At 46.9% G+C, this 27,914-nt stretch overlaps 2 protein-coding genes across 6 annotated transcripts in view; one reads left to right on the top strand and one right to left on the bottom strand.

Annotated features, from left to right (window-relative positions):
- ATP13A4 (ATPase 13A4) overlaps nt 1-21,364 on the bottom strand; it is a 65,225-nt gene extending 43,861 nt beyond the window's left edge. The window contains exons 1-6 of one of the 2 annotated variants that reach the window (XM_039489152.1): nt 21,053-21,364; nt 9,293-9,466; nt 6,185-6,322; nt 3,753-3,823; nt 3,581-3,661; nt 397-466 (exon numbers count right to left, since the gene is read on the bottom strand). In XM_039489152.1, the coding sequence (XP_039345086.1) occupies nt 397-466; nt 3,581-3,661; nt 3,753-3,823; nt 6,185-6,322; nt 9,293-9,466; nt 21,053-21,115 (597 nt within the window). In that variant the 5' untranslated portion in view covers nt 21,116-21,364. Of the gene's footprint in view, nt 1-396; nt 467-3,580; nt 3,662-3,752; nt 3,824-6,184; nt 6,323-7,697; nt 7,822-9,292; nt 9,467-21,052 lie in introns of those variants that run through there. The other variant, XM_039489153.1, reaches the window with a different exon arrangement.
- Nucleotides 21,365-26,614: 5,250 nt separating this feature from the next.
- OPA1 (OPA1 mitochondrial dynamin like GTPase) overlaps nt 26,615-27,914 on the top strand; it is an 85,657-nt gene continuing 84,357 nt past the window's right edge. For all 4 annotated transcript variants that reach the window (XM_039487958.1, XM_039487954.1, XM_039487956.1 and 1 more), the window contains exon 1: nt 26,615-26,669. In XM_039487958.1, the coding sequence (XP_039343892.1) occupies nt 26,626-26,669 (44 nt within the window). In that variant the 5' untranslated portion in view covers nt 26,615-26,625. The remainder of the gene's footprint in view (nt 26,670-27,914) is intronic.

Here is a 27,914-nt window from a genome sequence, read left to right as displayed (position 1 = left end):
TCAGACTGTGGAACGAGGGTGGAGTCACACAGGCCATGTTGTGCTGGAAGGAGGAACCAGCCTAGCTGGCTGGTGCAGCTGGATTTATTTTACCAGATAACTAAACTTTTTGTCAGTTAAAAGATACATTCCTTGTGGAGCATCCTAGATGTGCACAGCCCTTCGCAAGACAAAGAGTCTGTAGTGCCGTCCCAGGACGCAAACACAAAGCCGGGGTCAGGCCTGGAAGGGGGTGGAGGGAGGAATGGGGAGGAGATCCCCTGGAAGGGTTTTAAGATGGAATTTGGAGGAGAGGGAGCATGCTGAGTGGAGGGTGCGCCAAATGCCCATGTGCCATATGTCTGATCCTCATGTCCAAATATCCCCCGAGAGAAAAGCAATGGAAATGCACTTTACCTCTTTGATGAGTAGTTTCCAAATAGGGACAACCTGAATATCAATGGCATTTGGCCCACATATTAGCCTCCTGCATGGGGTAAGGATGGAGTGCTATTAAAGGAAACGCTGGCTTTCTCACTCATTGAACTGTGCACCCTGACAATGCAGCTGCAGCTCCCACCTCCAGTGAGAGTTAGTACTGATCCCATTTTAAAACATAAACACACAAGGCTGCAAAAACCTTGGCTCCAAAGAGAAAGAAACAAGATGTGATGTTTTCCATGTGCTAGTTGCATAGATGCAGGGCCGGTGCAAGGATGTTTTGCGCCCTAGGCGAAACTTCCACCTTGCGCCCCCACCGAACCCCCACCCTGAGGTGCCCCCCCATGGCAGCTCCCCCCCTCCGCCCTGAGGTGTCCCCCTTGTGGCAGCTCCCCACCCTCCACCGTGAGGCACGCCCCCCGCCCCCCGCTCCAGCTTACCCCTGCTCACCGCACGAGCACAAGCACCCCAAGCACGCCGTGGCTGCTTCACTTCTCCCGCCTCCCAGGCTTGCGGCGCCTAAGCTGATTAGCGCTGCAAGCCTGGGAGGTGGGAGAAATGAAGCAGCTCACTCCTGCCTCGCCTCCACCCCGAGCACGCAGTGGCTGCTTCACTTCTCCCGCCTCCCAGGCTTGCGGCGCCAATCAGCTTAGGCGCCGCAAGCCCGTGAGGCAGGAAAAGTGAAGTGGCCACAGCGTGCTCGGGGAGGAGGCGGGGCAGGGGTGAGCTGGGGTGGGGAGTTCCCCTGCATGCCACCCCCACCCCCCACTTACTTGCTGCAGGCGGCCCTCCCTGCGCTCCCGTGCCCCAGCTCCCTCCGCCTAAATGCCGGAGGCGACCAGGGCGGCCAAAGATCCGGCGGCCGCGGTCACTGCCGAAGAAAATGGCGCCCCTCAAATGCCAGCGCCCTAGGCGACCGCCTAGGTCGCCTAAATGGTTGCACCGGCCCTGCATAGATGCATCAGTTCTGTGGCAGACAGAAGCACAGGCCCAGGATATAATAATTGTTTATGCACTATTGTGTACACAACTGTGAGTGCACACTTTGCACACCCAATCAATATACTGCACAAATAGCTGAAGAAACTGCACATGCTAATCATCAGTAAGATATAAACATCGCCAGCTGCAAGTGCAGTCATCGCAGTTGTGCATGCAATCATAAGTAAGCACACAAATGATATGCCCATATTTTTGCACATCCAGTTGCATGCACACAATTATAAACATCTATACCATAGATGTTAGTGTCAGAAAAGCTCTCTCCATCCATAAGACCTATATGCACAGCTCATTGGCACAACATGGCCTTAAAGAAACAAATGTTTCTCTCATGCAAAAATCCCTTGTAACTGGTATCAAAAAATTCCATACCTTAAACTAAACATTTTAAATACAAATCTCACTGTATTAGAGGAACAAGATGGGTGAGGTCTCTCTCCCCAACAGAAGCTGGTCCAATAAAGTATACTACCTGACCCACCTTGTCTCTTTAATATCCTGGGTCTGACATGGCTACAACTACACTGCATGCAAATCTCTCTGTATATAATTTAGAGCATTCTGAATGTAAGACTGAATGAGAACTCAGTTTACGAGTTGGATTATTTGCGATATACAAACAAATGAATGCAAAAAATTATCTATTTATTTTGCATTTGTACTGTAGAAACACTTAGGGTTTGGCTACACTGGAGAGTTGCAGCGCTGGTGGTGGGTTTACAGCGCTGCAACTTACTCACCGTCCACACTTGCAAGGCACATACAGCGCTGCATCTCCCTGGCTGCAGCGCTGGCTGTACTCCTGCTCTGCCTCGGGTATAACTATTGCAGCGCTGGTGATGCAGCGCTGCTCCGCCAGTGTGGCCACCAAAAGCGCTGTAATTGGCCTCCAGCAGAATTTTCCCATAATGCTTTTAACTAAAGAACTCTTTGTTTTGTTATGATGCCTCTCTTTGTTTTGTTGTGAACTCCAGGCTCCCGGAGCTGCTTATCTAAAAAACAAACACAGCTCCTGTTTGCTGTGAATGAAGCAGGCAGGGGGATGAATGTCTACAGCTAGTGTTTGCTTGAGGAGAGAAACAGCACGGCGGGGGCGGGAGGGGAAAGGGAGTCCATCGGAGCAGCTGCTTATCTGGTCTGCAGGCTATTTGCATTTAAGAGTGAATGAGGGGTCGGGGAAATGGTCAGAATTTGCAAGGCAGGGAGCTGACACAGTGGGAGCATGAACGAGGAGGTGAGAGGAGCCGAGGGTTGCACTGATATCGCCTTGGGCAAACTTAAAAGAAAGGAAGGGATCGGAACTTGCAAGACAGGAGACACAACACAAAATCTCTCTCTCTCCCCACGCCCCTGTCACACTCCACCCCCCCCCTTTTGAAAAGCACATTGCAGCCACTTGAATGCTGGGATAGCTGCCCACCACCCACCCCAACACCCACTGCAAATGCTGCAAATGTGGCCACGACAGTGTGCTGGCAGCTGTCAGTGTGGCCAGACTGCAGCACTTTCCCTACACAGCTGTACGAAGACAGCTGTAACTCCCAGCGCTGCACACCTGCAAGTGTAGCCAAGCCCTTAAGACTCCAGTTGGGGCCAGGACTCTATTTTCCAGAAATGCATTAATTTACAGGACTAAACTCAATAGAACTTATTAATTTCTAACAATAATTTATTTACACTGAGCTCTGCTAAGGGAGCTCCGCTAGAAGCTAATCTGTGCTGTTTTATGGAGACTTTACTTTTGTTCTTATTTTGGAGTAAGAGAAACAGCAAACTAATTTGGACTGGAAGGCTATGGTAACTTTTTGAATGGAAACACATAACAGTGATAAACATTCAGAGACACATTTCCAAAAGTTTCAGTAGGGAACTGAGCCCATTCTCTAGTTGTCTGTATATAATTTTTCATGTAAAATCATTTTCATGTACAGTCCTGCATGCATGTACATCTGTGTGCACAAATAGTACAAGCAAAATTACTCACCAGTAGTAGTGTAAATACAATTGCACTGTGCAAAATTATCAGTCACATTCAGACAATTGCCCCTTTAAGGACCAGTGTTTACAAAAGAGGACAGCACCTAGCACGTGAAAATCTGGTCCTAAACATCTACTTAAATCCATAGTGCTAACTACTCAGGACATGTTGCAGTGTTACCTGGTCTCCTGTTCCTCACATCGCAAACCAGAACCAAATTTGGCGTGTATAGCTGAACAAGTGTGACTGTCTTCTAGGTCCCTAGAAGACAGAGGAAAAGTTTTCCTGATGATGTCATTCCAAAAGAGGCTCCATTTCCTTAGAGAACTTTGTACCCAGCAGGTTAACTCACCCAACTTTCTGGAACTGTTGTTCAGGGTTGTTCCAAATATACCGGATTTTCTGCACTTGGATGCATCTTACCTGCCAAACCAAAGAACAACAGAAACATTTACAAGGAATGGAACCAAAATGCTCTCACTTCTACTCATAGTTCTGTAACTAGAGGGAAGCTGAACTCAAGCAAGACTGATCATACTGGTGGGGCGGGCAAGGAAAGCAGTTGGAGGTGTTTGCAGCCACATCCCAGTCTCCTTTGGTTGAAGATACACACCGACAATTGTTCAGGTTAGCCCAGAATTCAGGAGCACTCCTGAAGTTCTCACCGACACTGAGCACGCTCACGGGCACCACCAGGCTGCCACTTATGGCTGGCTAGACAATTCTGTCCCTCCTGGTGGACAATAACCCAGCTTCAGAGACACACACTTTTCTCCCTTCCTGGCTGGACTATGGCAATGCAATGTACCTACCAGGGCCGGCCCACAACATTTTGACACCTGAGGTGGGGAGCTCAAATGGTGCCCCTGTGCCCCCGTGTTTGGGCCAACATTTTGAAAGGTCTCAATTCTGCCTTCTTCCTGTTCTGCTCCTCTCATGGTGCTGCTCTGCTGCCTACCCCAATAAAGGAGACCTACCAACTTTAAATGCCGTGTTCAAAAATTTTAAGTTAACACTTAACTTTCAAATGCCTGAACAGCAAATGTAACTTTTCTTGTCTGCATAGTAAACACTGGCATTTTTATCTGTTTGAATAATCAAAGTGGTGCTTTCCGTGCCTTCTCGGTTGCAAAGATTTGAACTGCTTCCTGAAGGTCCACAGTCTGGGCCAGCTCGTGCTCTGTTGAGGTGGTTGCAGGGCCGACCAGCCTCTCCTATGTCATTGTGGAGCATTGATGTGTATTTATTAACTTCAGGTTGGAGAAGCTGCGTTCTCCACTGGCATTACAGGCTCCTCCTCCTCTCTCTCCCTGCAGCTCCTGCTGCTTTCTGTTATTCCCACTCACCTTTCCTCCTGCCTGCCTATTATGTCTCTTGTGCCCTCCTTCCTCCAGCGCAGCCCTCCCCCATCTCTGTGCATCTAGAGCAGAGAGAAGACAGACGCACCAGCAGCAGACACAATTTTCTACACTCTGGGTCCTAGTGACGCCCCCCACAATCTGGCACCTGAGGTGGCCACCTCAGTTCACCTCATGGTAGGGCCAGCCCTGGTACCTACCTATTAAGCCATCAGCCATCTGGAAATTCTACCTGGTACAGAGTGCAGTATCCTGTCTCCTCAGCTCCGTGAGCATCAGACCTATGCCCTCATTGCACTGGCTTGCCATAGAATACCAGGTCACATTCAAAGCCATTTGCTTTCATGAGAAGTGTGGAGGGAGAACTCTGCTCATGTGTTCTCTGATTTACCCTCTTAAGGCCCGGTCCCATGAGACGTTGCACACTTGAATGGGACAGAAAAGGTCTCAGTTCCTTGCAGGATCAGCCTGTAACATTACAATAACTCTCCATTGCAATACATAGTTTAGAAGGCACAGGGATTTTGTACTGGCTGTTAGGAAGGGGCCTGTGCCCTGGGATTAGAGGATTATGCTATTTGCTCTTGGCTGCTTTGAAAACTTGTCTACTTCAATGTTTTGACGGATATGAAGGATTTGCTGAAAGGCGCTGTTGTTATTTGAGGGCTATGGGGGGTTTAAAACATGATTAATTCCATCCCCTGAAGAATGTTATGAGTCACTCTCCACTTTCACTCTATGCCTGTGGATTGAAGTAACTGGCACTATATTTACATATGGAGGTTTATATATTTCCAGGAGAAAAAAAGCTTTGTTCAAACCCAGTTAAGGTTGTAAAACTGGCTAGAAACCTTATTGGAGACATCAAACTAACTGCTAACAAGTCGGGAATGTAGTTCCTGAAGATGCAAATAACATCCGCATGGGCTCCCAGCCCTGTGGCCTACAGCAAGATGCTTCTTGGAGGGTTCTCCACCCCATCTCTTCCCTCCTTCCTCTCCCTCTCCTTTGTAATACTGATGCAGCGCCCCCCTCAGAAGGAATGACAGGGCAGGAATGGCCTTCCCCCCAGAGAGTGAGGGAGAGGGCCTGGCTGACGGGTCTTTTCCCAGAGAAGGCCAGTAGACTACCCTGATCTTCACCCAGCTGGCTCTACCTGTTGCCCACAGCACTCATGCAGCTGCAGGGTTCTTAATTCCATGTTAAATTCAGGCATGTCTCACAAACAGGTTTCAACCTGTCACCCCCCACACACATCTTTTTATTTATTTGTTTGTTTGTTTTGCATGTCCCCAAAGCAGTCTCTGGTTAGTGCAAAGGATTCTGGGGCACATCTCAGGTGGCCAAGATGCAAGTCTTTGCATGTGGAGTCATGATAAGACCATGTTAACTCCTGTTATATGAACCATGTTTTAAAGTCACTTACTTTTAAATCTGGTTTCATTATGGCTTTGTTTATGATGGAGTTTTCGTCAGCAGTGATTGGATAATCTGATCTAAACTTGTTCAGTGCAGACACAGAGATCCACGTCACCTTCTTCCAGGAATAAATCTGAAATTCATCCTAGAGAAACAGAAACCAGAAGCCATCATGAATTTGCACGAAGAAATCCTGCACATAGGTGAGGTCCTGAGAGCATGTTTATTCCAGTCTCTTAGAGAATGATAACATGGAGCGGTAATGGACCTGCTCCTCAGCTGCTGTAAATCCGCATAGCTCCATTGTCCTCAATGAAACTATGCTAATTTACACCAGCCAAAGATCTGGCCCGGAAATGAACCATTCAGCATGAAAGGTGGGATTTCACTCTTCTTTGTCTCTGGCTTTAGTAACAAGGACAAAGGTTAAGGAAGGGTTTAGAATGTATAGGACTTGCATTTGTTTTTCACACGCGTCTCTTTGAGCATTTGATTCTGGTGAGCAGAATGCTTTCTGACATTTATATTTGATTGACATTTCAGAGTTGATAGACAATGCCGTGTCAATCATGCACTGCCACAGATGTTCTAGCTATTCCCAGGAAATGGAGTCACCTTCCTGGGCCTGTGCTCTTCATGGGCTTTCTAAGTAAAACAGCCCCCCCACCCCCGTCCAGAAATAAGGTAAAGCCATGCAGTGCGCCTGTTCCCTGTCTGAGTATCCTGAGCAGGGGGTGGAGGAGTCCTGGATCAAAGGGAGGTGGAAGGGAAGGAATGTATCCTAGAAATCCCAGGTTGTAGAAGAGCAGCCACTGCCCCTATGGGGTTGTTGTGCTGCTGGACCCATGAAAGTGTGGATCTCACGTCCTTGCCCTGGGTTCACCCTTGGGAACCACAGTGGGTTATTTGGATCAGTTGTGGAGGCCCCTGTTTTGTACACAGGAGGTGATTCCCTGTACTGTTCATTCCCTGTGCAGAGACCCTCCTTTGTGGCCATTCTGACCACTCACTGTGCAGCCCTGTTGCAGGGCTGAAGTGGAACGGCGGGCGCTGGGCAACGTAAAACACATCATGCTGTCGGCCAGGGATTCTCGACCTGAGGATTGTGATCGCCCTGCCCTTCCCATAGTGCTAAATGGAAGGTGGTTCTCAGCTAGGTGGGAGGGAGGCTTGAAGAAGGATGGGGAGGGGATGGAGAAGGCTGAGTACCACTCCTGTAAGCAAAGATAGAGGAGTAACGCTGACATCCTCTAGCAACCTCATAGATAATAAATGATCTAGACAATATTAGTAACCTAAAGTAACGGAAGGTGAGCAAATATCAGTGTCCAAAGCATCTGCAGTGTTACACGATATCAACAACTCGGGTATTCAAATCACATGGGAACACAAACTGTGTTATCTATCTGCATAGAAATCTGTCCTCCCTGCTACACGTAACCGGTGAATAACATTAATGGAAAGCCAGTTTCTTCATTAAAATTAGAAAAAAACAACAAAAAGAATAAAACGTTATGGACCTTCCATCTCTGTTGACGAAGCTAATAAGCCAGCCCTGTGGTTGAGATAGGAGGCAGAAAGGAAGAGAAGGGCTCCCAGTGTGTCCAGGATGGAAACATTCTTTAATAGCCAATGTGTCAGCTGACCAGCCTCTGGGATGATGAGCTGTAAACCGGTCACGGTGAAGCTGATGATACATTATGAATGCTGATTGGATAAGCTGAAGAAGAGAACTCCCCCTTCCCATCCAATGAAGTAATCTAATCAGATAAACACTACAATACAAAAGTGCCGTTTTGATGCAAAGAACCCAGGAAGGAGCTTTTAAATTGTCTGCTGCCCAAAGCACACTTTGACAGAGGCCCCTGATAACAAGAACGTTAGATATTATTCAATCCTTGTCTAATTACATAAAGGCTCATTTAGATTCTCATTTGTTTGGAAAGTACTTGGCATGGCAAATCCATTTAAAATGACACATGAGAACGGGTAATTACAAATGCAAGAGGAGCTCGGGATTAAAAAGGCAAGATTAGACCGAAAATGCTTTTTTGATTAGGACAGTCTCAGGGGCTTTTATGGAGCAAAGTGTGTTTCATGGAGAAACAGTCAATAGATGACCTCCTTGATTTTCAAAAATGGGTGTATGCAACTGCATGCCCTTGTGGTCGCTTCCTATGTGCAAACAAGCCCCGTGACTGTACGTGGCAAATCAAGCAATCACACGAGCAAGTGGCCAGTCACACATCTGACTGCTCCTTGTTTGGGAACTTTTGAAATAGAGTAAGTCCAAGTTTTCAAACCTCAGAAGAATATTCAGGCTCAATTTTAATTCTGAGTGAAGTTTTGAGTTGTTTCTTGTTGGTTATCGGTGGCATGCGTGACACAAAGTTGGGGGTAATGGGGACAAGAATTCGCATAATAAAACCTCCATTCTAACAGCCTGGATGGCCCTCTCAGCAGAGGTAGCAAGGACTGACTGGACATGGAGCATGAGCTCCCCCTTCACCCCTAGAGATAGTCCCTTTGTGTCAGAGTTGAGGCACATTGGCAGGCTGCAATATGGAGCCGTAGCTGCACCTGTGCTGTGGGGAACCAGGGGATTTCAGTCTCCAGTTCTGTCAGCTCAGCACTCTTGAGATCTGAGAGAGGTTTTGGCAGCCACAACTCCACCCAAACTCCATCACAAACATCAGTGGGGAGGGACAGACCCACATGGAGGCTGAGGTGGGGAGGAGTAGACATCTTGGACACCATCCAAAGAGAAGACTCAGATAAAAGACAGTTTATATTCTGGAGCACAGTTCTGTGGCACTGGGTGGGCAAAGGGTAGATTCCCTAGCAAATGCCACAGTCATGGAATCACAGGATCCATGGGGCCTCTCCCCACAATATTGTGAAGCATGCTATCCACATGGCCAATGCCCTCTGCACCACATGCATGGTATGTATATTGTAAAGCACTTTGAAATGAAAGTTGCCAACTGTACGTTGTTGCTATTTTTATTATTTTATTAAGCATCAGCAGTGTAAGAGATCCAGGTTACATGGATTCCCTCTACTTCCTATTAGCTGTGTGCTAGCAAGTAATTTACAAAGGAACGTGGGCACCTACTGTTGTTCTGAGCAATGTGACGTCTGCTTCTTGCAAGCTGCAGGGGATGCAGTTTGCCCACACATCCCACGCTGGTTTCCAGTAAAATACAAGCCAGAGAACCCCGCAGGACAAAATGTACCCAGCAATGCACATGGCTTTCCGGCAGCCCTGGGTTTTGTAGCCAAATATCTCCTGTTGAGCAAAGAAAAAGAAAAGGTGATGAGAAGCATTTTATCTAAAGAAATGTTGAGAACACATTATCCTTTCATCCAGAACTCTGTGAACGCCCTCAGGGTTAAAAGGTGGTAACTGGGGTTGTGCTGTGAAACTCCCAGCCACAAAAGAACTCACCTGGTTCCATCATAGCCTTAGACCATATTTGTAGAAAACTTTGTCAGTTTCATGAAGGTTTTGGGCAAACCTGGAGTTCTGGAGTGCCCCTGGGCTGATGATAAACAGTCGGGAGAATTGGGTGCAGGTGTAAAATTCTGTCTGAAAACGCTGGCCTGGCTGGAACAAGATTGAGCTTTAGGCTGGAGTCAGGAGCCCAGCCTCATGACCTCTGCCCTTTCCAAGTGTAGGGTGGGGCAGCAGGGGAATGATGGGCAGTTACCACCTTCCATTATGGTTCTAATGTTGGGCCTCTGAGTCTTGTCAACAGGCCATTATCTTAACTCATAATAATTAATAATCATCTTGAGCACTTGAACCTCAGGGCTGCCTTATCAGTCCTGTTGCTCCATCTGGCAGTGATCCGGGTTCCCTCCATTTTCTCAAGCTGCCAAGAGAACTCCCAGGGAGAAGCAAATCCCTGGCGGCAGAATCACTAACTTGGCCTCCTCTTCAACCTCTTCCAATTAACATCTGAACATGGAAAAACTGGAATGATCCTTTCCAGGAGATTTAAATACTAGGGCGAGAAATGATGAGGCAGAATTACACCCTTGTGTTCTTACGCCCATCTGAGCATCCAGGAAGTCTATGGTTAAAATAAATACTAAAGGAAGTGGTAGATGCCCTGGCATGTTCCTGTATTAACAGCCAATTACAGTAATCCATTGTCATTTAGCAGCGGCTCCTCCCTGCTTTTGAACATGCCGAGCTCCAGTGCCAGGTCATATGAGGCACTACGCACATGTTTCCTCAAGCCTAAAATGATAACACACTGGAGGCAAGCAGAAGTGACTCCACCCAGTGTAATGTGTTTTGGGAGACTGTGGTTTCTTCTTGCAGAATGTCAAGGTGGATGTGCCATTTGGGGTGCGTCCTGTGGCACTGAGAGTCAGTCAGTCTCTTTTCGGTAGCTTTGGGACACGGGCGCTCTAAAGTATGCAGCAAATTGATGCACCAAATGGCAAAACGCAGGCACTGCTCATCATCCATGACCCCCAGAGATGTACATTAGAGGAGAGGTAGCCAGAGAACCATAGGGCTGGGGAAAACACTGCAGTTCATCTGCTCAGGAAGCCGTTGAACCAAATACCATGACACAGATAATCCTCTGGCCACACCTATGTACAAAGCACATTTCCAGGCCATTGTTGTCCTAGAACATCTGCCCACAAATAAAACTCCTGACACTGTAGATCTTAAAACACTTTACAAACGTGGGTAAGCATCATTATCACTTTACAAACATGGTTAAGCATATTAGAGCCAGGAAAAGAATTCAGCTCCATGTCTTATCTTCTTCCCACAGGGGAAGTTCTGTGATGCCCTCAAACTGCTGTAACATTGATAGTCTGTCCAGCCAGGGTGTATATTTTACCTTGTGGAAATGAGCACTGGCAGGGGATCAGATCCAGTTGTTTGCGCTTTGAGGTGTCTAACATTCCTGAACTTGGATGTTAAGGAGTTATATAGGAAAGTGAGAAGGGGAAAGACAGACATAGGACACCAACGTCTTCTCTTTCATTTCTGTTTAGAGTGGGGCCCAAACTATGCAGCTGGGATCCAGATTCAGCTCCAAAGTGATGCTTTCCTAAAGTCTGAAAAAGTCTGGAGAAGAGGTTCTGGTTCAAGTCCAAAGATAAACCTGAGCTTGTTAAATTTGATTCCAGATCCTAGTCTGAACTTTCCCAGGGTTCAAGGGTAGGGGTGGTTGGGTTGAGCCCATCTTTATTTTGATTTAGAATAAAATATTCCATTTCTTTTGGAGAAGAGGTTGCCGATGATGTTGGCTGATGATTCATCAAAGCTCTGGTTTGATGGACAAGAGCCATTATACAAGTTTAATAAAAGATAGTTTATAAGTAAATAGCTCTAACCTGAAACAGGTGAGTGATGCCACACTCACAAGCCACCTCCAGCAGTATTTGTTTCTTAGTTTTGTAAGTTAATTGACTAAGGGAAATTCTTGACACTTTTTTTCTTGCATTGCTATAATTCAAGAACAGCCAAGCACATGTTTTTCTCTGATTTGTGGAGAAGAAAATGTCACTTCTGGGCTGAGCTCCTGCCACGTTTTAGCCCAGAAGTGATATAGCCCAGGAGTAGTGCAGAAAAGGATCTGGGGTTACAGTGGGTCACACACTAAATATGAGTCAACACTGTAACGCTGTTGCAAAAAAAGCGAACATCACTCGGGGCTGTATTAGCAGGAGTGTTGTAAGCAAGACACCAGAAGTAATTCTTCCACTCAACGTAACACTGGTAAGGCCTCAGCTGGAGTATTGTGTCTAGTTCTGGGTGCCACACTTAGGAAAAGATGTGAACAAATTGGAGAGAGTCCAGAGAAGAGTAACAAAAATGATTAAAGGTCTAGAAAACATGACCCACGAGGGAAGATTAAAAAGATTGATTTTTTTCAGTCTGGAGATGAGAAAAACTGAGTGGGGCCATGTGACGAAGTGGGGATTTTCCCTTGTTACGTTGTATGTGAGCCTTTGTGAGTCTTACTGTTTTGCATGAATGCTGTGTGTGCCTCAGTTTCCCTGTGTATTGCACCAATGTCTAGCTGGTGGGAATAAGGGTGTGTGACTTTTGAGAAGGCTGCTCTAGCTGCCTGCATGGATGCTATGGCCACCCCTTCGTAAGCTGAGACCCAGGAGGGGGATGCGACCAGGTGGCTCTTGGCCCCGGAAGCGAGACAAAGGCTGGAGGAGGAGCAATGGGCAGGGCAGGGGCCAGGCAGCTGGAAGCAGGTCAATCTCAGTTGGCTTGGGGCTCGGGGGGAAGGCCAGAGCGCTGGCTCTGGGCTCTCCTCCCTCCAAGATGGACTTGGCTGAAAGTCACTGATTTCTGTGCTAACAAGTTGTGTCCTACACTGTGTTCCTGTCTGTTTTACCGGCTGGCTGAGAGTCACATCTGACTGTGGAGTCGGGGTGCAGGGCCCTCTGGTTTCACCAGGAGCCCCCCCCCCCGGGTGCAGGAAGTGCACAGTGGGGCAGGGGATGCTGAATGCTCCGAGGTCAGACCCAGGAAGGCCAAAGCTGTGTGAGCTTCTTGCCCTGGAGACAGTCTGCTCAGAGAGACGAGGCTCCCCCAGTGTCCTGACTGGCTTTGTAGGAAGTAGGTCCAGAGCATTGGCCTGGTGACTCCGTGACAGGCCATAACAGTCTTCAAGTACATAAAAGGTTGTTATAAAGAGGTAATAAATTCTTCTCCTAAACCACTGAGGACAGAGCAAGAAGCACTGAGCTTAAATTGCAGCCAGGGTGATTTAGATTGGACATCAGGGTTGCTAAGCACTGAATAAATTACCTAGGGGGCTGTGGAATCTGCCAGTTGGGGGTTTTAAGAACGGGTTATACAAAAACCTGCCAGGGAGGTCTAGGTGATACTCCTGTCTCAGTGCAGGGCACTGGACTAGATGACCTGTTAAGGCCCCTTCCAGGCCTACAGGTCTGTAATTCACAACAGAGTTAGCAGCCACTCAAAGGAAAGGTTTCAAATGGGATGATCTTAGGGGTAATGACAATGTGAAGGGCTGTGGGGTGCCTTGATGCCCAGCCAGTCAGCTTGCCATACAATAGATTTAGGAGGAACTTTTTAATTAGAAAGTTTTTGCCCTCCCCGGGATGGCCCTGTAAGGCCCTTCATTGCAACCATGTCAAGACTCTGACTGCACTACTGAACACAGCGATTACATAGTCTAACTTGGACTCTGGAACTATGTTTGTGATCAAATTAGGGGACAACAGTGTTAGTAGTGTCTCCCATAAGGATGGCTCGGTTCTTCACTGCTGGATCTAGCCCCCTGCATAGAAGGTCTAAAATAGCCTTAGCCAGCTGCAGGTTTCTCAGCCGGTCACTGTCAGCTCAGCTAGCCACATAATCTCACACCTGCCCTGCGGTGCTTTCCAGCTACATATAGACACACACACCTTTGTGCACCTGAGCCCTTCTCATGTGCCACCAGAGAGTGTTCTATTGACCGTGCTCGTCTCCCGCTCACCTTCGGCTATGTCCAGCAGCAGTTTACCCAAGGCTGTGGCAATCTGAAGTGCCCAGCAGGCAGGTATCCATGATGGGAAACAGCTACGATGCAGATGATTCTGGGATTTCTGAGCTGTGTGTGTGTGTGCGTGCGCGCGCCGCAGCAACTGAGGCAGCACAGGATGTCTGCAGACTTTCCCAGAATCCACTGAGAACAATAAGTGGTAGATGTGGATGAACAAACATGGCTAACGTGTGCCCACGGTGGCTGCTCTGTTTGTGGACTGAGCTTAACTGTTCTAGGTTGTTTGAGGCTCAGATCGATAGATTCCAAGACCAGAAGAGACCATTGTGTTCATCTGGTCTGACCTACTGCAGAGCACGGGCCACAGAACTTCCCCCAAATAATTCGTAGAGTATGTCTTGTAGAAAACCAGCCAAATTGTCAGTGATAAGAGTCCACCACAATGCTTGGTAAATTGTACCAATGGTTAACTACTCTGTTAAAAATGTATGCATTATTTCCAGGCTGAATTTGTCTTATCTTCACCAAATCTGTTGTTTTTACATAATCACATGATTTTAAAGCCAATCTCATGATTTTTGGTGAGCCTGATTCATGATTTTTGGACATTTGGGATTGGCAATAGTATGAAAGTGACTTGAAAGTGTCAGTTTCACTCCTGTTTAAGGTTAGTTTCTAGTCTATTATTTATAGTGAGGAAACACCTCTAGAGCTCCAGGCAGGTGCAGTATAAACTCATGGGGCCTTGCCCTACTAGGATGTTTCCCAAGCTAAATGATCTATTCCAAACTTGGTGAACGGCAAAAAAGTGATAGAAACTCATCTAGACTTTTCTACAATTGTTTTGATTGTTGTAGTCAAGAATTAGTAACAAAGAATATACATTAAAATTTTAAACCTAACCAGTGTTACTTAAGTGACACAAGATGTGAGAACATGTTAGTATTAGAGCTGAGTGGGTCTAATATTTATTAAATCCTCTTTTTTATATAGGAATTACATACAGTGCTCCTGTCAGCTAATTTCTAAGTTATCTGCAAAAAAACCTTAGAGTTTTCAGGTGCTGAAGTAGCCCTTGAAATCATGGTTAAAGTTGCCCCCGCCCCCAAAATCTGAAATGTCACCCCTGGATGTCAGAGTACCAAAGACAGAGCAAGGAGCTAGTAATATCTCCAGGAGGCAATATTGCGTAGGGATCAGGGCAGGGGCTAGGACACCGGACTCCTGGGTCCTCTCCTTCATGGTGTGATGTTTGATAAGTCACTTAACTTCTCTGTGCCTCTATTTCCTCATCTGTTACATGAGGCTAACCCTACCCACCTGTGTGAAGTACCCTGAGACTGTCCTGAGAAGGCCCTAGGAAAGTCAAAGTATTCCATGTATGCAGAGTCTGTCCCAGGGTATTAGAGGGACAAGGTGAGGGAGGGAATATGCCCAACTTCAGTTGGTGAGCGGGACAAGCTTTTGAGCTTACACAGAGCTTCTCTTCAGGTCCGGGAACCATACTGAAAATGTCACAGCTAAATACAAGGTAGAACAGATTGTTCAGCATAAGGAGTTAACACATTTCAAGGCACCACTCAGGGTGAAGTGGCCTGTTAACACCCCTCCAGTCTTAGGGAGGAAGGGGGAGAGGCAGCTGGGGGTGTTTGGGTTATAGATTGTTGTAAAAGCCATAAATCCAGTGTCTGTGTTCATATCCAGCAACGTTATGAATGTAAGCTCCCAGGCACATCTTTTGAAAGTGTTATGCAGATTTCCTGAAATATGTGTTAACCGCTTATGCTAAATAACGATTACTTTGCTACTGCAAAGAAAGTGAGTTCCGTACTTCACACCAATGGGTGAGCATTCTCTAGAGCAGGGGTAGGCAACCTATGGCCCGCGTGCCGAAGGCAGCACACAAGCTGAATTTCAGCAGCACTCACACTGCCTGGGTCCTGGCCACTGGTCCAGGGGGCTCTGCATTTTAACATTTAAAAAACGTATATACTTTACATACAACAATAGTTTAGAGAAAGAGACCTTCTAAAAACATTACAATGTATGACTGGCACGCAAAACCTTAAATCAGAGTGAATACGTGAAGACTCGGCACAGCGCTTCTGAAAGGCTGCCGACCCCTGGCCTAGAGGTTAGAGCAGCTGACTCTGGCCCAGGACCCCTGGATTCTCTCCGTGGCCCTGCTACTGACTTATTGTTGGATCAAACATGAGTCATTTGCTCCTTCTGTGCCTCAGTTTACCTATCAGTAAACTAAGTCTCGCAGTAGCGTTACTAATTAATCTAAAGCTGTCAGACTTGCTGCTGTTGGCAGAAACTTTGCTTATTCAGAGAACAGATTTGTTGGAATCAAGAAGCAGAATTTGCTGTTAATCATTTACCATCACTACTCCCTCCTATCAAGGATTATTTACACAATTGTCATGTACATCACTGTTATTTGTGGCTAAAATAACTTTGTTTTATTTCCAAGTCACCTGTAAAGCAGAAGTTAACTGTAAATGCCAAGCAAATTCTGGTATCCGCCTTCTCTTCAGGGCAGGAACTGGCCTTACCAAACTGTGAGGAGTATTGCAGTTTTGTCAATCCCATCACCAGGTTTTTCTGCTTTGACAGCAGGAAGGTAACCTGTGAGCAACAGTTTAAAAGTGCTGTTGCTATAACAACGGGTAATAGGATTAGACTTGAAAGACAGGTTGAAGGACTCACAAGGAATCTAACAGTGGCGTCTGTGTGATAACAACCAGGAACTCTTTCATAAGGGTCTGCTGCAGTTCCCAGTCAATAGCAAACTACCAGTCACTCCAGTGGAAGTAGGATTGGGCCTTTCAATGTCCATCTTGTGCGAGGATTCACATATTTCCATGTCGAAGGATAGAAAGCTACAGGGCCAAATACTGGCCCCGGCTGTGTCCCCTTTCCACCATCTCCAATGTGAAGGGTCACTGGCTGGTAGATGGCTGATGTACCCGACTCTACACCATCGCCTTCAAAACTCCAGCATAGGGATTCATGGATTCCAAGCCCAGAAGGGAACATTGTGATCAGTCAAGGGCATGTGTACCCTTGAGGGTAAGCAGAGCTCTTCCAGGGGGGACATCAACTCATCTAGATATTGGCTTGGTTTTACAACAGGCTCCATAAAAAGCACTAGCCAAGTCAGTACAAACTAAAATTTCATATGGACAATGACTTGCTGATACTGCTCTATATACTATACACTGAAATGTAAGTACAATAATTTATATTCCAGCTGATTTATTTTATAATTATATGGTAAACATAAGAAAGTACATGGTTCTTTTCAGTTACAGTGTGCTGTGACACTTTTGTATTTTTATGTCTGATTTTGTAAGCAAGTAGGTTTTAAGTGAGGTGAAACTTGGGGGTATGTAAGACAAATCATAAGAACGGCCATGCTTGGTCAGACCAAAGGTCCATCTAGCCCAGTATCTGTCTACCGACAGTGGCCAATGCCAGATGCCCCAGAGGGAGCGAACAGAACAGGGAATCATCAAGTGATCCATCCCCTGTCGCCCATTCCCAGCTTCTGGCAAACAGAGGCTAGAGACACCATCCCTGCCCATCCTGGCTAATAGCCATTGATGGATCTATCCTCCATGAACTTATTTAGTTCTTTATCCGACTTCTGAAAGGGGTACAGTAGTCTGGAAAGCTTGAGAGCTACTAATGTAGTCTATCTTCCTGCATAGCACAGGCCAGCCTCAAAATAATTCCTAGGGCAGATCTGTTAGAAAAACGTTCAGTCTTGATTTCAAAATTGCCATTGATGGAGAAGCCACCACAACCCTTGGTAAATTGTTCCAGTGGTTAGTTACCCTCATTGTTAAAAATGTATGCCTTATTTCCTGTGTGAATTTGTCTAGCATCAGCCGCTAGCCACCTTTCTCTGCTAGATCGAAATCTCCTGAGTAAATATTTGTTCCCCATGTAGATACTTAGACTGTGATCAAGTCATCCCTTAACCTTCTCTTTGTTATGCTGCATGGAGTAAGATCTCTGAGTATATCTTAGATGTATGTATGGTGGGGGAAATGACTGGATTTTGTTGCGCTCTGACAATCCCTGGCTGATGTGTAATGGCTCTAGGAGGCTGTTTATAATCTGTTGGCTGCTCTAAATTATGCCAGGAGCTGAATAAATCCATAGCAACCCTGGAGATCAGAGGGATGCAAAAGTAGCTTGCAGCCTTCTTTTCCCTCTCACCCCCTGCTGTACACCAAGCAAAGCTTTGAACAATCTATTAAAACCACCTTAAATCAGCATTTCTTGAAAAAAGGGTAATCCCTAAAACAAACCATCCCCTTCCCTAACCCACCCACCCACCAACCCTCTCCCAGGCAAATTCTGTGCTATAAAGGCTCTTCTCCCTCCACTATCATTGTGAAGAGATTGGATCTGCCAGGTGCCCTGAAAGCCAACAAGCTCAGGCTCTGTGGGATCCCAGGGAAACGAACCTCAGCTTCTGAAAGAGCCACTCCTGCCAGTTTTATTCAAGCAAGTAGGCTTTAGTCACACAAATAGTCCCATGATGGACACGAGGAAAGGTGGACAGCTCTGAAACATAGGGCCATCATCACTTGTGCCATAGCAAGGGCAGCAAAGAGTGGACAATGCTGGACACATGGCCTTAGAAATGTTTCACATCCCTTCTCATTACTGCTGAGCTCCCCCCACAGCCTCCAACAAAAGTGGATAGAAAGTTTCTCTGAGAAATGAGATTATCTTCTCCGGTTTTCAAATGAGCCGTCAGCATACTTTAAACCTGTCAGTCGTATTTCAATCTGAAACAGCTGACATCTGCACAATGTAAGCAGGAACTTTATTACACCAAGTGATATGATCTTTACCAAAGAGTCAAGAAATGCAGGCCAATAATTTGACTCTGGAAGATTCAAATTAATGCTAAAAACAAATTTAAAATGTAATTGTCAGGGATCCCCAGGATCAGTGCTCTGGGCCCAGCTTTAGAACAGTCTCTGGGAGGAGCCCGACACTGGGCCAGAGGCTCTCACTCTTCTTCCTGAGTAAGCCATGTAGCTTCACTGCCTCCTTAGACTGGCCCTCTGGGACCTTCCGCATTCCTGCTTCACATCCTGAGCTCTGAGACAGACCCCTGAGGGAGACTGGTACAGTCTGAGGGAACAGTGCACTAGGGCCAGTATCTGCAGTGCCACTCAGCCAGGGCTGTCACGCAGTAGGGTTTATTAATTGACTGCAACACAGCATAAGAAGTCCTTGGTTAGCCTAGAGCAGAGGTGGGCAAACTACGGCCCATGGGCCACATCCAGCTCACGGGACTGTCCTGCCCGGCCTCCGAGCTCCTGGCCAGGAGGCTAGCCCCTGCCCCCTCCCCTGCTCTTCCCCTTCCCCTGCAGCCTCAGTTCACTGCGCCGCTGGCGCAATGCTCTGGGTGGCAGCGCTGCAACCTCTTGCAGGGCAGTGCAGCCACAGAGCCCGGCCTGACCTGGTGCCCTGAGCTGCGCGGTGGCGTGGCTGGCTCCAGCCGGGCGGCGCGGCTGCCTGACTCGGTGCTCTGTGCTGCGCGGTGGCGTGGCTGGCTCCAGCCGGGTGGCGCAGTTGCCTGACTCTGTGCTCTGTGCTGCACGCTGGCGTGGCTGGCTCCAGCCGGGTGGCACGGCTGCCTGTCCTGGTGCTCTGGGCGGCACAGCTGTAGCACCACCAGCCACCGGTGCTCCAGGCAGCGTGGGAAGGGAGCAGGGAGGGTTGGATAGAAGGCAGGGGAGTTCGGGGTAATGGTCAGGGCACGGGGGTGTGGATATGGGTTGGGGGGGTCAGAAAGCAGGGAACAGGGGAGTTGGATGGGGCAGGGATTCTGGGGGGGAAGTCAGGAAGGAGTGGGGGTTGGATGGGGTGGTGGGGGCAGTCAGGGGCAGGGGTTTTGGGGGTGGTCAGGACAGAGAGGGGTGTGTGGAAGGGGTAGGGGTCCTGGGGGGCCATCAGGGGATGAGGCGTTGGATGGGGCAGGAGTCCCAGGGGGGCTGTCAGGGGATGAGATGCAGTTGGATAGGGGGCAGGGGCCAGGCACAGCCTCCCCTAACCAGCCCGCCATACAATTTCAGAAACCCGATGTGGCCCTCAGGCCAAAAAGTTTGCCCGCCCCCGGCCTAGAGAAATGAAGGTTACAGCAGAGTCCATTCTGGTTAGCCCCAAGAGCCCAAAGCTCTGGCCCTCTGCTCTGTCACTTAGTCTGACCTGCTCTGTCAGATTCTCAGCCCCCGTCCCTGACTCCTCCGGCAGCCAACTCCCACCTCACACACCCAGGCATTTGTTCCAGAGCTGGAAAAATGCTGCTTGGCTCCCTCCAGAGAGGTGAGGCAATCCATAGTCTCGGTTGCCAGGTTTCAATGTCCCGGTGACTGAATTTGCCATTGTCGTCACGGATACGAGGATTAAAGCCCACTTAGTCCCAGACAGGGAGGTGCTGCTCACACCTTGTCCTAGCCTGCCCTGAGAGCAAACAGATCCTTTTCACCCGCTAGGTAACCATGCAACATATAGGGGAAATTGAGGCACACAACGGTTTCATAAAAATATCTCAAAAAATTCCCACTTTGTCACATTAATACAATTAGAATTTTTAAAAGACTTTGCAAGACCAGTGGAGGCATTTGTGGAGCCACTCTGCACAGCAGCCAATGGCTAAAAATGAGATGTTTTGTCGTGTTTTAGGCCCTGACCTTTCCATGACTCCATCCCTTTGTAGGATTGAGGCCATAGGTTGTACACTCTTCAGAGCAGAGAAGGACCCCGTTTGCTCTGGCCATTAAGTGGCATGCACCTGTATGTAAATCATCAGTCATTGCCTTTGAAGGCTGTGTGCAGCTCTTCTCTTGCCTCGGAGCGCTGCACTCAGGGTATGTCTACACTGCAGTCGGCAGTATGTCTGCAGCTCAGGTAGACATCCCCGCCCTCGCTTTAATCTAGCAACACAGCTAAACACAGCAGTGCAGATGTGGTGGCACAGGCTTCAACGCAGGCTAAACAAGCCCATTGGAACCCTGGGGGCTTATTTGGATTAACAGCCTGTGCCGGAGTCCATGCGACGGCACCTTCACAGCACTGTATCTGTGCTGGGTCGGTTAAAGCAAGGCGAGGTCTGCCCATCTGAGCTGGAATCAAACCTCCGAGGGCACTGCCGGCATACCCTCACTGCCAACTGATTAAAACTCATTCCACACAATTGTATTTCCATTTATTTAAATGTTAATGAAGCCCTTGACAGACTGTACATTTTCACTTACTGTCCAGAGCTAAACTCGAGGCTGCAGAACACACTAAGACTATTGTTTCAGGCTGAGATAGAGATAAGAGGAAAGACAGTGACTTACCATTTCACTCTCCTCTCCCTTGCTGAGCAATGCATGGTGACTCTTGGCAAACTTTTCCCCCATGAAATGGTGTTTGCTCTGGAGTCCTCTGAAACACCTTCAGGACAGGTCTGCAGGGTTAGTCTCGCTTCCTTGAACTGAAGTGATTAATTACCTTCCATGCTAAGGAACTCCTGAGTGCACACCTTTCTTATGACACTACCAATATTCTGAGAAGGCAGCTCCTCCCCATCTGTAGGGGGGTTTTCCAGGTGTATATGTTCTTCCTGTCGCCTCTTTGCTGTTTTTTTTAACTGAAGCTGCTGCTTGAAAGGGGACTTCCCCCGTACAAAGCCGGCTCAGGGTGGTGGAGGAAGAAAAAAGTTAGATCTGCTGAGTGTCTGCCATGACTTGACTTCCAATCACAGCTCCAGTAACACAGCAAGTACTGCTGGCAGGCAGCCTTAAGGGGAGGGCAAAAGCAGAATACTTCACCTTGAAAGATTATGGGATTTATTTGGGCTAGGGAGTGTGCCTGAGCGAGAGAGAAGCAGGCATCATTATTATTCTATTACATACTTAGCAACCTGTCAAAACTAAGGGCCCAATCTTGATTGCTTGCTATACAATGGGAGAACCAAGACTGGGCTCTAACACTCCAAACCATGGCCCTCATCTATGCAGGTGGACCCAGAGTCTAACCATGCCAGTCAGCACGTAGGATTGGGGCCCAGATCGGGTTATCAGTAGTGTCATTATTTATTATTATGAATGCCGAGAGTGTTTGGGGTCCTACAGTGTAACTAGAGGAAGCTCTGGGCCCCGATCCTGCCATTGGGGACCCTGGAGTCCAGAGGGGCCCCACTGACGTCAGTGCTGCTCATGGGTGGATCTGATTGCAGCACTGGAGCCAGACCGAGGAAGCAGGCACGGGGGCAACACACCAATTTCCCCCTCCTTTTCCGTTGTCTCTTGGATGGTTTTAATTGCCAGCCTTGCCTCTCTTGCCCTTCCTTTGCCTTTTGACTTGCCTTGTCTCCTAATTGTGCCCAACACTTCTTCTCAGTCAGTCTGGGGAACCTCACTCGGTTTAATTATTTATCCTGCCCAGTGGTTGCTCTTTTTTCAGTCCTTTCCCTCTTCCTTGTTTTCCTGTTTGTTTTAAAAAGCAAAGGGTCAGACACTGTGGTGATGCCTACGGTATGGAATTCTGGGGAGATAGGAACTGAGCCACCGAAAAACAAGCAAACATCACTCCTCTATGGAGTGTAATACGGCTGAACCCTTAGGTCAGAATCAAGAGTTTCCCAAGATATTTTACATTCACTAGTGTTTTATTCTCATCTGAGATGAGCCCAAGATAAGCCCAAATACAAATATCGCCAGCACTGGGCAAGTTCTGGTCCAATGTCGTGCTCTCTGAAGTGAAATGGCCGGAAGATTCAGAGGAAGAAAAAGAGGAGAGACGGAGGCCAGTCCGCACTCAGAAAATGATTTGATGCTACCTGTGACAGATGGCAATTTCCTGCAGTATGCTTGAAAAAAATATTGAATTAAGTTTGTGTCTCTAGAGTCTTTTTGTATTAAATGCAAAGGTTATTTATTATTGGGAGCCAGGATTGTATGTAACTTCTCTAAGGGGGAGATGGGCTGTGAATCCTGGGAAGTGTTACGATCTTCAAAGGACTGCACTGACCAATGAGTCAGAAGAGTGTACTTTTGGGGCAAACACTGGCAAGTGGTTTTCCTGGGAATCTCTAGGGGGAGGCGAATGCAAATTTCCATCTCCAGTTATGCAAACACTCAGCTTTTTGAAGTTATGCCCAGAGGCGAGAACCATTGTGTGCCGATTACCTGTTCCCGGAATCTGAAGATCAAAGGCGCAAGCTGAATAAAGGAAAGATGGAACTATTCATGGATGTGCTGTTCTGAGCATTGGATGTTATGACTTGTAACCACAGAAAATCCCCTGTGTGGGTTTGAAGGACTGACACCTGCTGAGCCTTTGTTGAAGTTGGTGATTATCTCTGGTAAGCTTATCAGCATGCATGTCGGTTCTTGTATTGTTTCTAATGTTTTCTCTAATGCTTTTGTCTTGAGAACAAATGTGCTTGCTTAAAAATTGCTGCATGGTAACATACAACTGCAGGCTGTTAAACTGTTCATAGCCTCTAGAGAGAGTGCAATGCACAGATGCTAGCCTTTTAAGCAGCATGTCTTGTCAGGGATATCCCATTGTACTGTTCAGCCTGGAAATACCCCAGTCAGGAGGGAGAGAGATCCATGTCTCTGCCCAAGAAAGGTGATGTCTGGGGAGCTGGAAGCCTGAGAATGGGTACCCTTGGCAGCCCACAGAATGGGAATATAGGTGCAGTCCCCCTGAACTGTGACACTGCCACCAATGTCTGTCAGGGTCAGATGCAGTGAATGGGCACAGGATGCAATGTAAATGCAAATGGAGGCTCTGGCAAACTGCATAGTATTCAAACCCATGTCAGAAACAATGGTTCAAATCTGCTTCTAGTGGGGCCATGCTACCTGGCCAAGGGGAATGTGACTTTGGAAAAGATTTTACAGGTCCAAACTGTTATCTTTTCTGACTGATTTCCATGGGCTGGAAAGAGAACCATAGGCACCTCCAACACAGCACATTGCATCCCACCTATGGTGTTGCCATCTCGAGCCTCACGATATGTGGTGTTTCTCTTTAAGCCCCACCTACAGAAGTCAAATTACCTGAGAATCTCAACTTTCAGTTTCTAGCCCTCATGTTTGCAGAGGAAACTGAACAGGTGTCTTCTAATGACTCTAAAACCAAGAGACAACTATATGAATCTCCAATTAATCAGTTTAAAGAATCAAGATTTTTAAGACAATCTCGTGACTTGTGAGTCCTGGATTGTGATTTTTTTAAAGGTTGGGGTTGGCAAAATTATCACCCATCCTTACCCTGCCTGGCCAGTCTCTGCTGCTATTCCCAGTACAAATGCTGGACTCCAGTGTCAGGGGAAAGGACAAGGGTGAAGCAGAGGTGGCTGAGTCACCCTCCTGTGTGGCAAGGGGAGCGAAATGCATGCAGAGGGTCCCCACCATGCATGACTCTAAGGGAAGATTATGGATCCACGTAGCTATTCCACTTTCTTGGTCCAATCCGACTCTGATAAAAGTCAATGGAAAGACTCTTGTTCCAGTGAAGAGTCTGTGGTATGGAGGATTCTTTCTCTGCACTGAAAACAAAGGACAAGCAGTCTAAAAGAGATTAAACATTTGTGCTTTGTTATATTTTTGGCAACTTGATATACTTGTATTAATAACCCAACCCAACATCTAACTCAAAAGGCCACTGGAGTTGATGGAATGTTTCCATCGACGTCAGTGGGCTTCAGATCACATTCATCAGCAGCAAACTTTTTTCTGGGTTTGCTGGATTGTCTTTTAGTTTGACGCCCTCTACTGTTCAACTTAACTATTACATGTTGGTGGTCAATGTGCACATTTAAAAGTCTTTCCATAATAACCTTGTGTTTTCTCATCCATTTCTTTATTGAAATCGGCATACAAAACCAACATGCCCAAATATCAAAATGTACGGGTTAAATCAAAACATCTATAAAGCAAAGGTAAAACTAAACAATCACAAGGCCAGATTAAATCAAACAAACCTAAAACAGAAGAAGGCAAGGGTGAAATAAAAAAGGAACCCTTATGCTCTGTCACAGTTCGGGGCTACCACACTTGTATTTCTCCTCCGTGGCCCAGCAAAGGCATGCACTCTAGACATTTTGGGACTGAGATCTTTCGGGCGGAGGCATGTGTGTCTCTCTCCCTTCTGACCAGGGTACTTCCAGGCTCAACAGTTCCCTGCCTACACATTGTAAGTGCCCAGCACGGTACAAAGCAGTACCGAGAGAGCATATTAAAACCACTAAAAGAACCTACAGGCATGCTAGTAAGCTTACCAGAGATCATCCCCCAACCCCAGCAAGGGCTCTGGTTGGTGACTAATCCCTCAAACACCACACAGGGATTTTTCCTCTGGTGACAAGTTCATAACACCTTCAGCTCAGAACTAGCACACCATGATGGGCTCCAGTACCTCCAGCTCTTCTCTTCCCCAAGGATTGTTGGGACCCTCCATGACACAGTGGTCCTGTCCGTTTGCTGGATCAGAAGGACTGCCCTGAATTCATTTTAACACAGTCTTTTTCTATCAAGTTCTTTCTTTGTCTGTTGGTCTCTGGAGAATCCAGTTTGAACCAGTATATGTGAGCTTCCCTCCATCTGATGAAGTGGGCTCTAGCCCATGAAAGCTGATGCCCAAATAAATTTGTTAGTCTCTAAGATGCCACAAGGACTCCTGGTTGTTTTTCCTCCAGGTGGTGGTAACTCTCTGGAGGTGTTACAGCCTGTGTGAATTTGCCCACCTGCTCCCCATTGTTCTTAGTTCAGTGGTTTCCATCTCCCATGGAACTACATACAATTCCTGGCCTACAGTGATACATAAACTTAATTCAATAAGGTTTTCCAAGATTTTGTCATATGTATTCTTCTAATCACCCTGGTAACTTAAGCCCTGATCCTTCAAAGATTTTACACATCTATTCCACTTGACTTCAATAGCATGCCTCATAGTGTGTAGAGTTAATGAGGGGCCAATCCTGCAAAGATTTACAATCTTGTTGGTCTTTGCTTGTATCTAGTCCCCCTTTCCTCTACCTAAACTTTTTGGGGCTTTAAATATATTTCAGTTAAGCATGTGCATAATTCAGTATGGTCATTAAATATTCCAGAGGACTTTTTGCAAAGTATGACAGTACTGGTTGAAAACTTTCAAAGAAAAGTTTATTTTTATGGAGAAACGACCTGGCTACACATACACAGCATGCAAAATTCTCAGTTAGGAAATGTAAATTGCCACGGACACGCAGGGGCGAAAGAAAAATGCAGGCCTGTTATTTACCAGGCTGCACATGGCAATAGACTATATTGGTAAGGGATGCAAGGAGAGTATGGGCCACGATGCAAACTGCAGACACACACACACAACTAAAATTAATCAGCTTAAAGATTTATTGGGGATAATTACAAGGGGTAAGGGAGCAGCGTATGATTAGCTAATAGAGTTAATGAAACTTAAAACACACAATGACTAAAATATCTACTAACAATATTTATAAACAAAGATGCAGCATTTAGTAATAACCGATACTTACAAATACAAACCAACGCATAACGACCGGCAAACGTAGAAACTCTGTTTGAAACACGTGAGCTGAGAGAGAGGCTTCGAGATGTTCAGGCTCGGTTACGGGTGTACACAGGATACACAGGATTCATTTTTCTTTCTCCTCTCCCTGCCTGCACATGGCAGGCAGGCCTATTAAGTACCAACTATGACATCATAGAAGTGTCATAGGGGACGGGGCCCAAAACCTGTTTGTGTTTGTTTCTGATTGGCACAAGCAAAGTTTACACCAAGTAGGGGAGCAGGTGCCTTAAAGTCTGGCTTCGCCCCCAAAAGGTGAGGAAATGCATATTGCCTTAGAATGCGTTCAACACTGAATGACAAAAGAAGAGGCCAGGGCAATACCGGTATGGGCAAGTTTTACAGGATGCAGACAGGAACTCATCTCAACAGGTAATTACATTATTCTGCCTTCCATTCTCCAGCAGATGCAGTAACCATGCAATTTTCAGCTTCACTTCTTGTCCTAAGCCCTGATCCCCTCAAAAGTTATGCACATGTTTTTGCAGCATGATGTGACTAAACTCACTGATTGATAGGCTGTGGCACTTGGCATCTCAGTGTGCGGGCTGCCACTTCACTTCACATTTGTGGGCCAGACAAGCCAGCTTCCCCCAGTCACCATCTCAGGAGACTGATGGGTTCCAAAATCTGTTTAGGGGCCCATGGAATGTTGTCACGTAATAATGCAACTGCTGTGCATTGCCGCTGAGCAAGCCTATCACATCCCAATGGCATCAGCACAGCACCATGTCACCGCAGCATGATGCAAAAACTGCCCATCCCAAGTGTTCAAGAATCAGGCATTTACAAGCCTGGCTTCAAAATCAGCCCCTTTTATTTGCTATTTGTTTATTGTGAGATGTCGGAGTGCGCTTGAGGCCCACTGTCCCACTTTTCTCCTCCCCCACAAGGCCGGAAATGGCCTACTCTGTACACAATGAGAGCCACCTGTGGCACTCTGTACCTTAAAGCAGCACCTTGGAACCCTCATATTTGCCACTGTCATGTAATTATGATATATTTCATACAAAGCATGCCATGTAAGATATCATACGAAAGGTCAAGATCTGCTGAAACCCATTGTTCTGTCAAAATACATATATCAATAGTGCATATCAAGTTATGAGCTTTTCCTGTATGGTTGTTTCTGAAATATGCTGTAAATTTGCTAGTGACACACAGCAGGGGGATTGCTCAACCATATGACTCAGCAAAGCCCACCAGGGCATGTCTGACCTGGTATTTTCCAGACATATGGACTGAGGATATAAAATAGGGGACAGTGGCATTGTCCCCTGGCCTTTCTCCTCCTCCCATCTATGCTGGAAACAACAAGAACTCTGGGAAGCCAAAGACTTGAACTGAGCAGAACAGTCCCAGGCTGAAAGGGGAAGCCTGTAACTTAAGAACTGAAATGTCCAGTGGGCTGAGAAAAGTGCTCGGTCCAAATACTGCCTAGTGTCGTAAGGGGTAAGCGTTAAACTGTGCGCTTACCTTTTCTTTGCTAACTAAACCCTGACCTTTTAGGCCTACCACTTATAATCGCCCTCTGTGTAGTTAATAACCCGGTTTTATATTTTACCTAGCCCAGTTGTGTTTTGGTTGAGGTGCTTGGGAAATCTTGGGTTACAAAGG

This window comes from Mauremys reevesii, linkage group 9 (genome assembly GCF_016161935.1).
Source record: "Mauremys reevesii isolate NIE-2019 linkage group 9, ASM1616193v1, whole genome shotgun sequence".
In the NCBI taxonomy this organism is placed as follows: domain Eukaryota; kingdom Metazoa; phylum Chordata; order Testudines; family Geoemydidae; genus Mauremys; species Mauremys reevesii.
The sequence above is the reverse complement of the archived record's forward strand: the minus strand, read 5'-3'. Positions and strand labels throughout refer to the sequence as shown.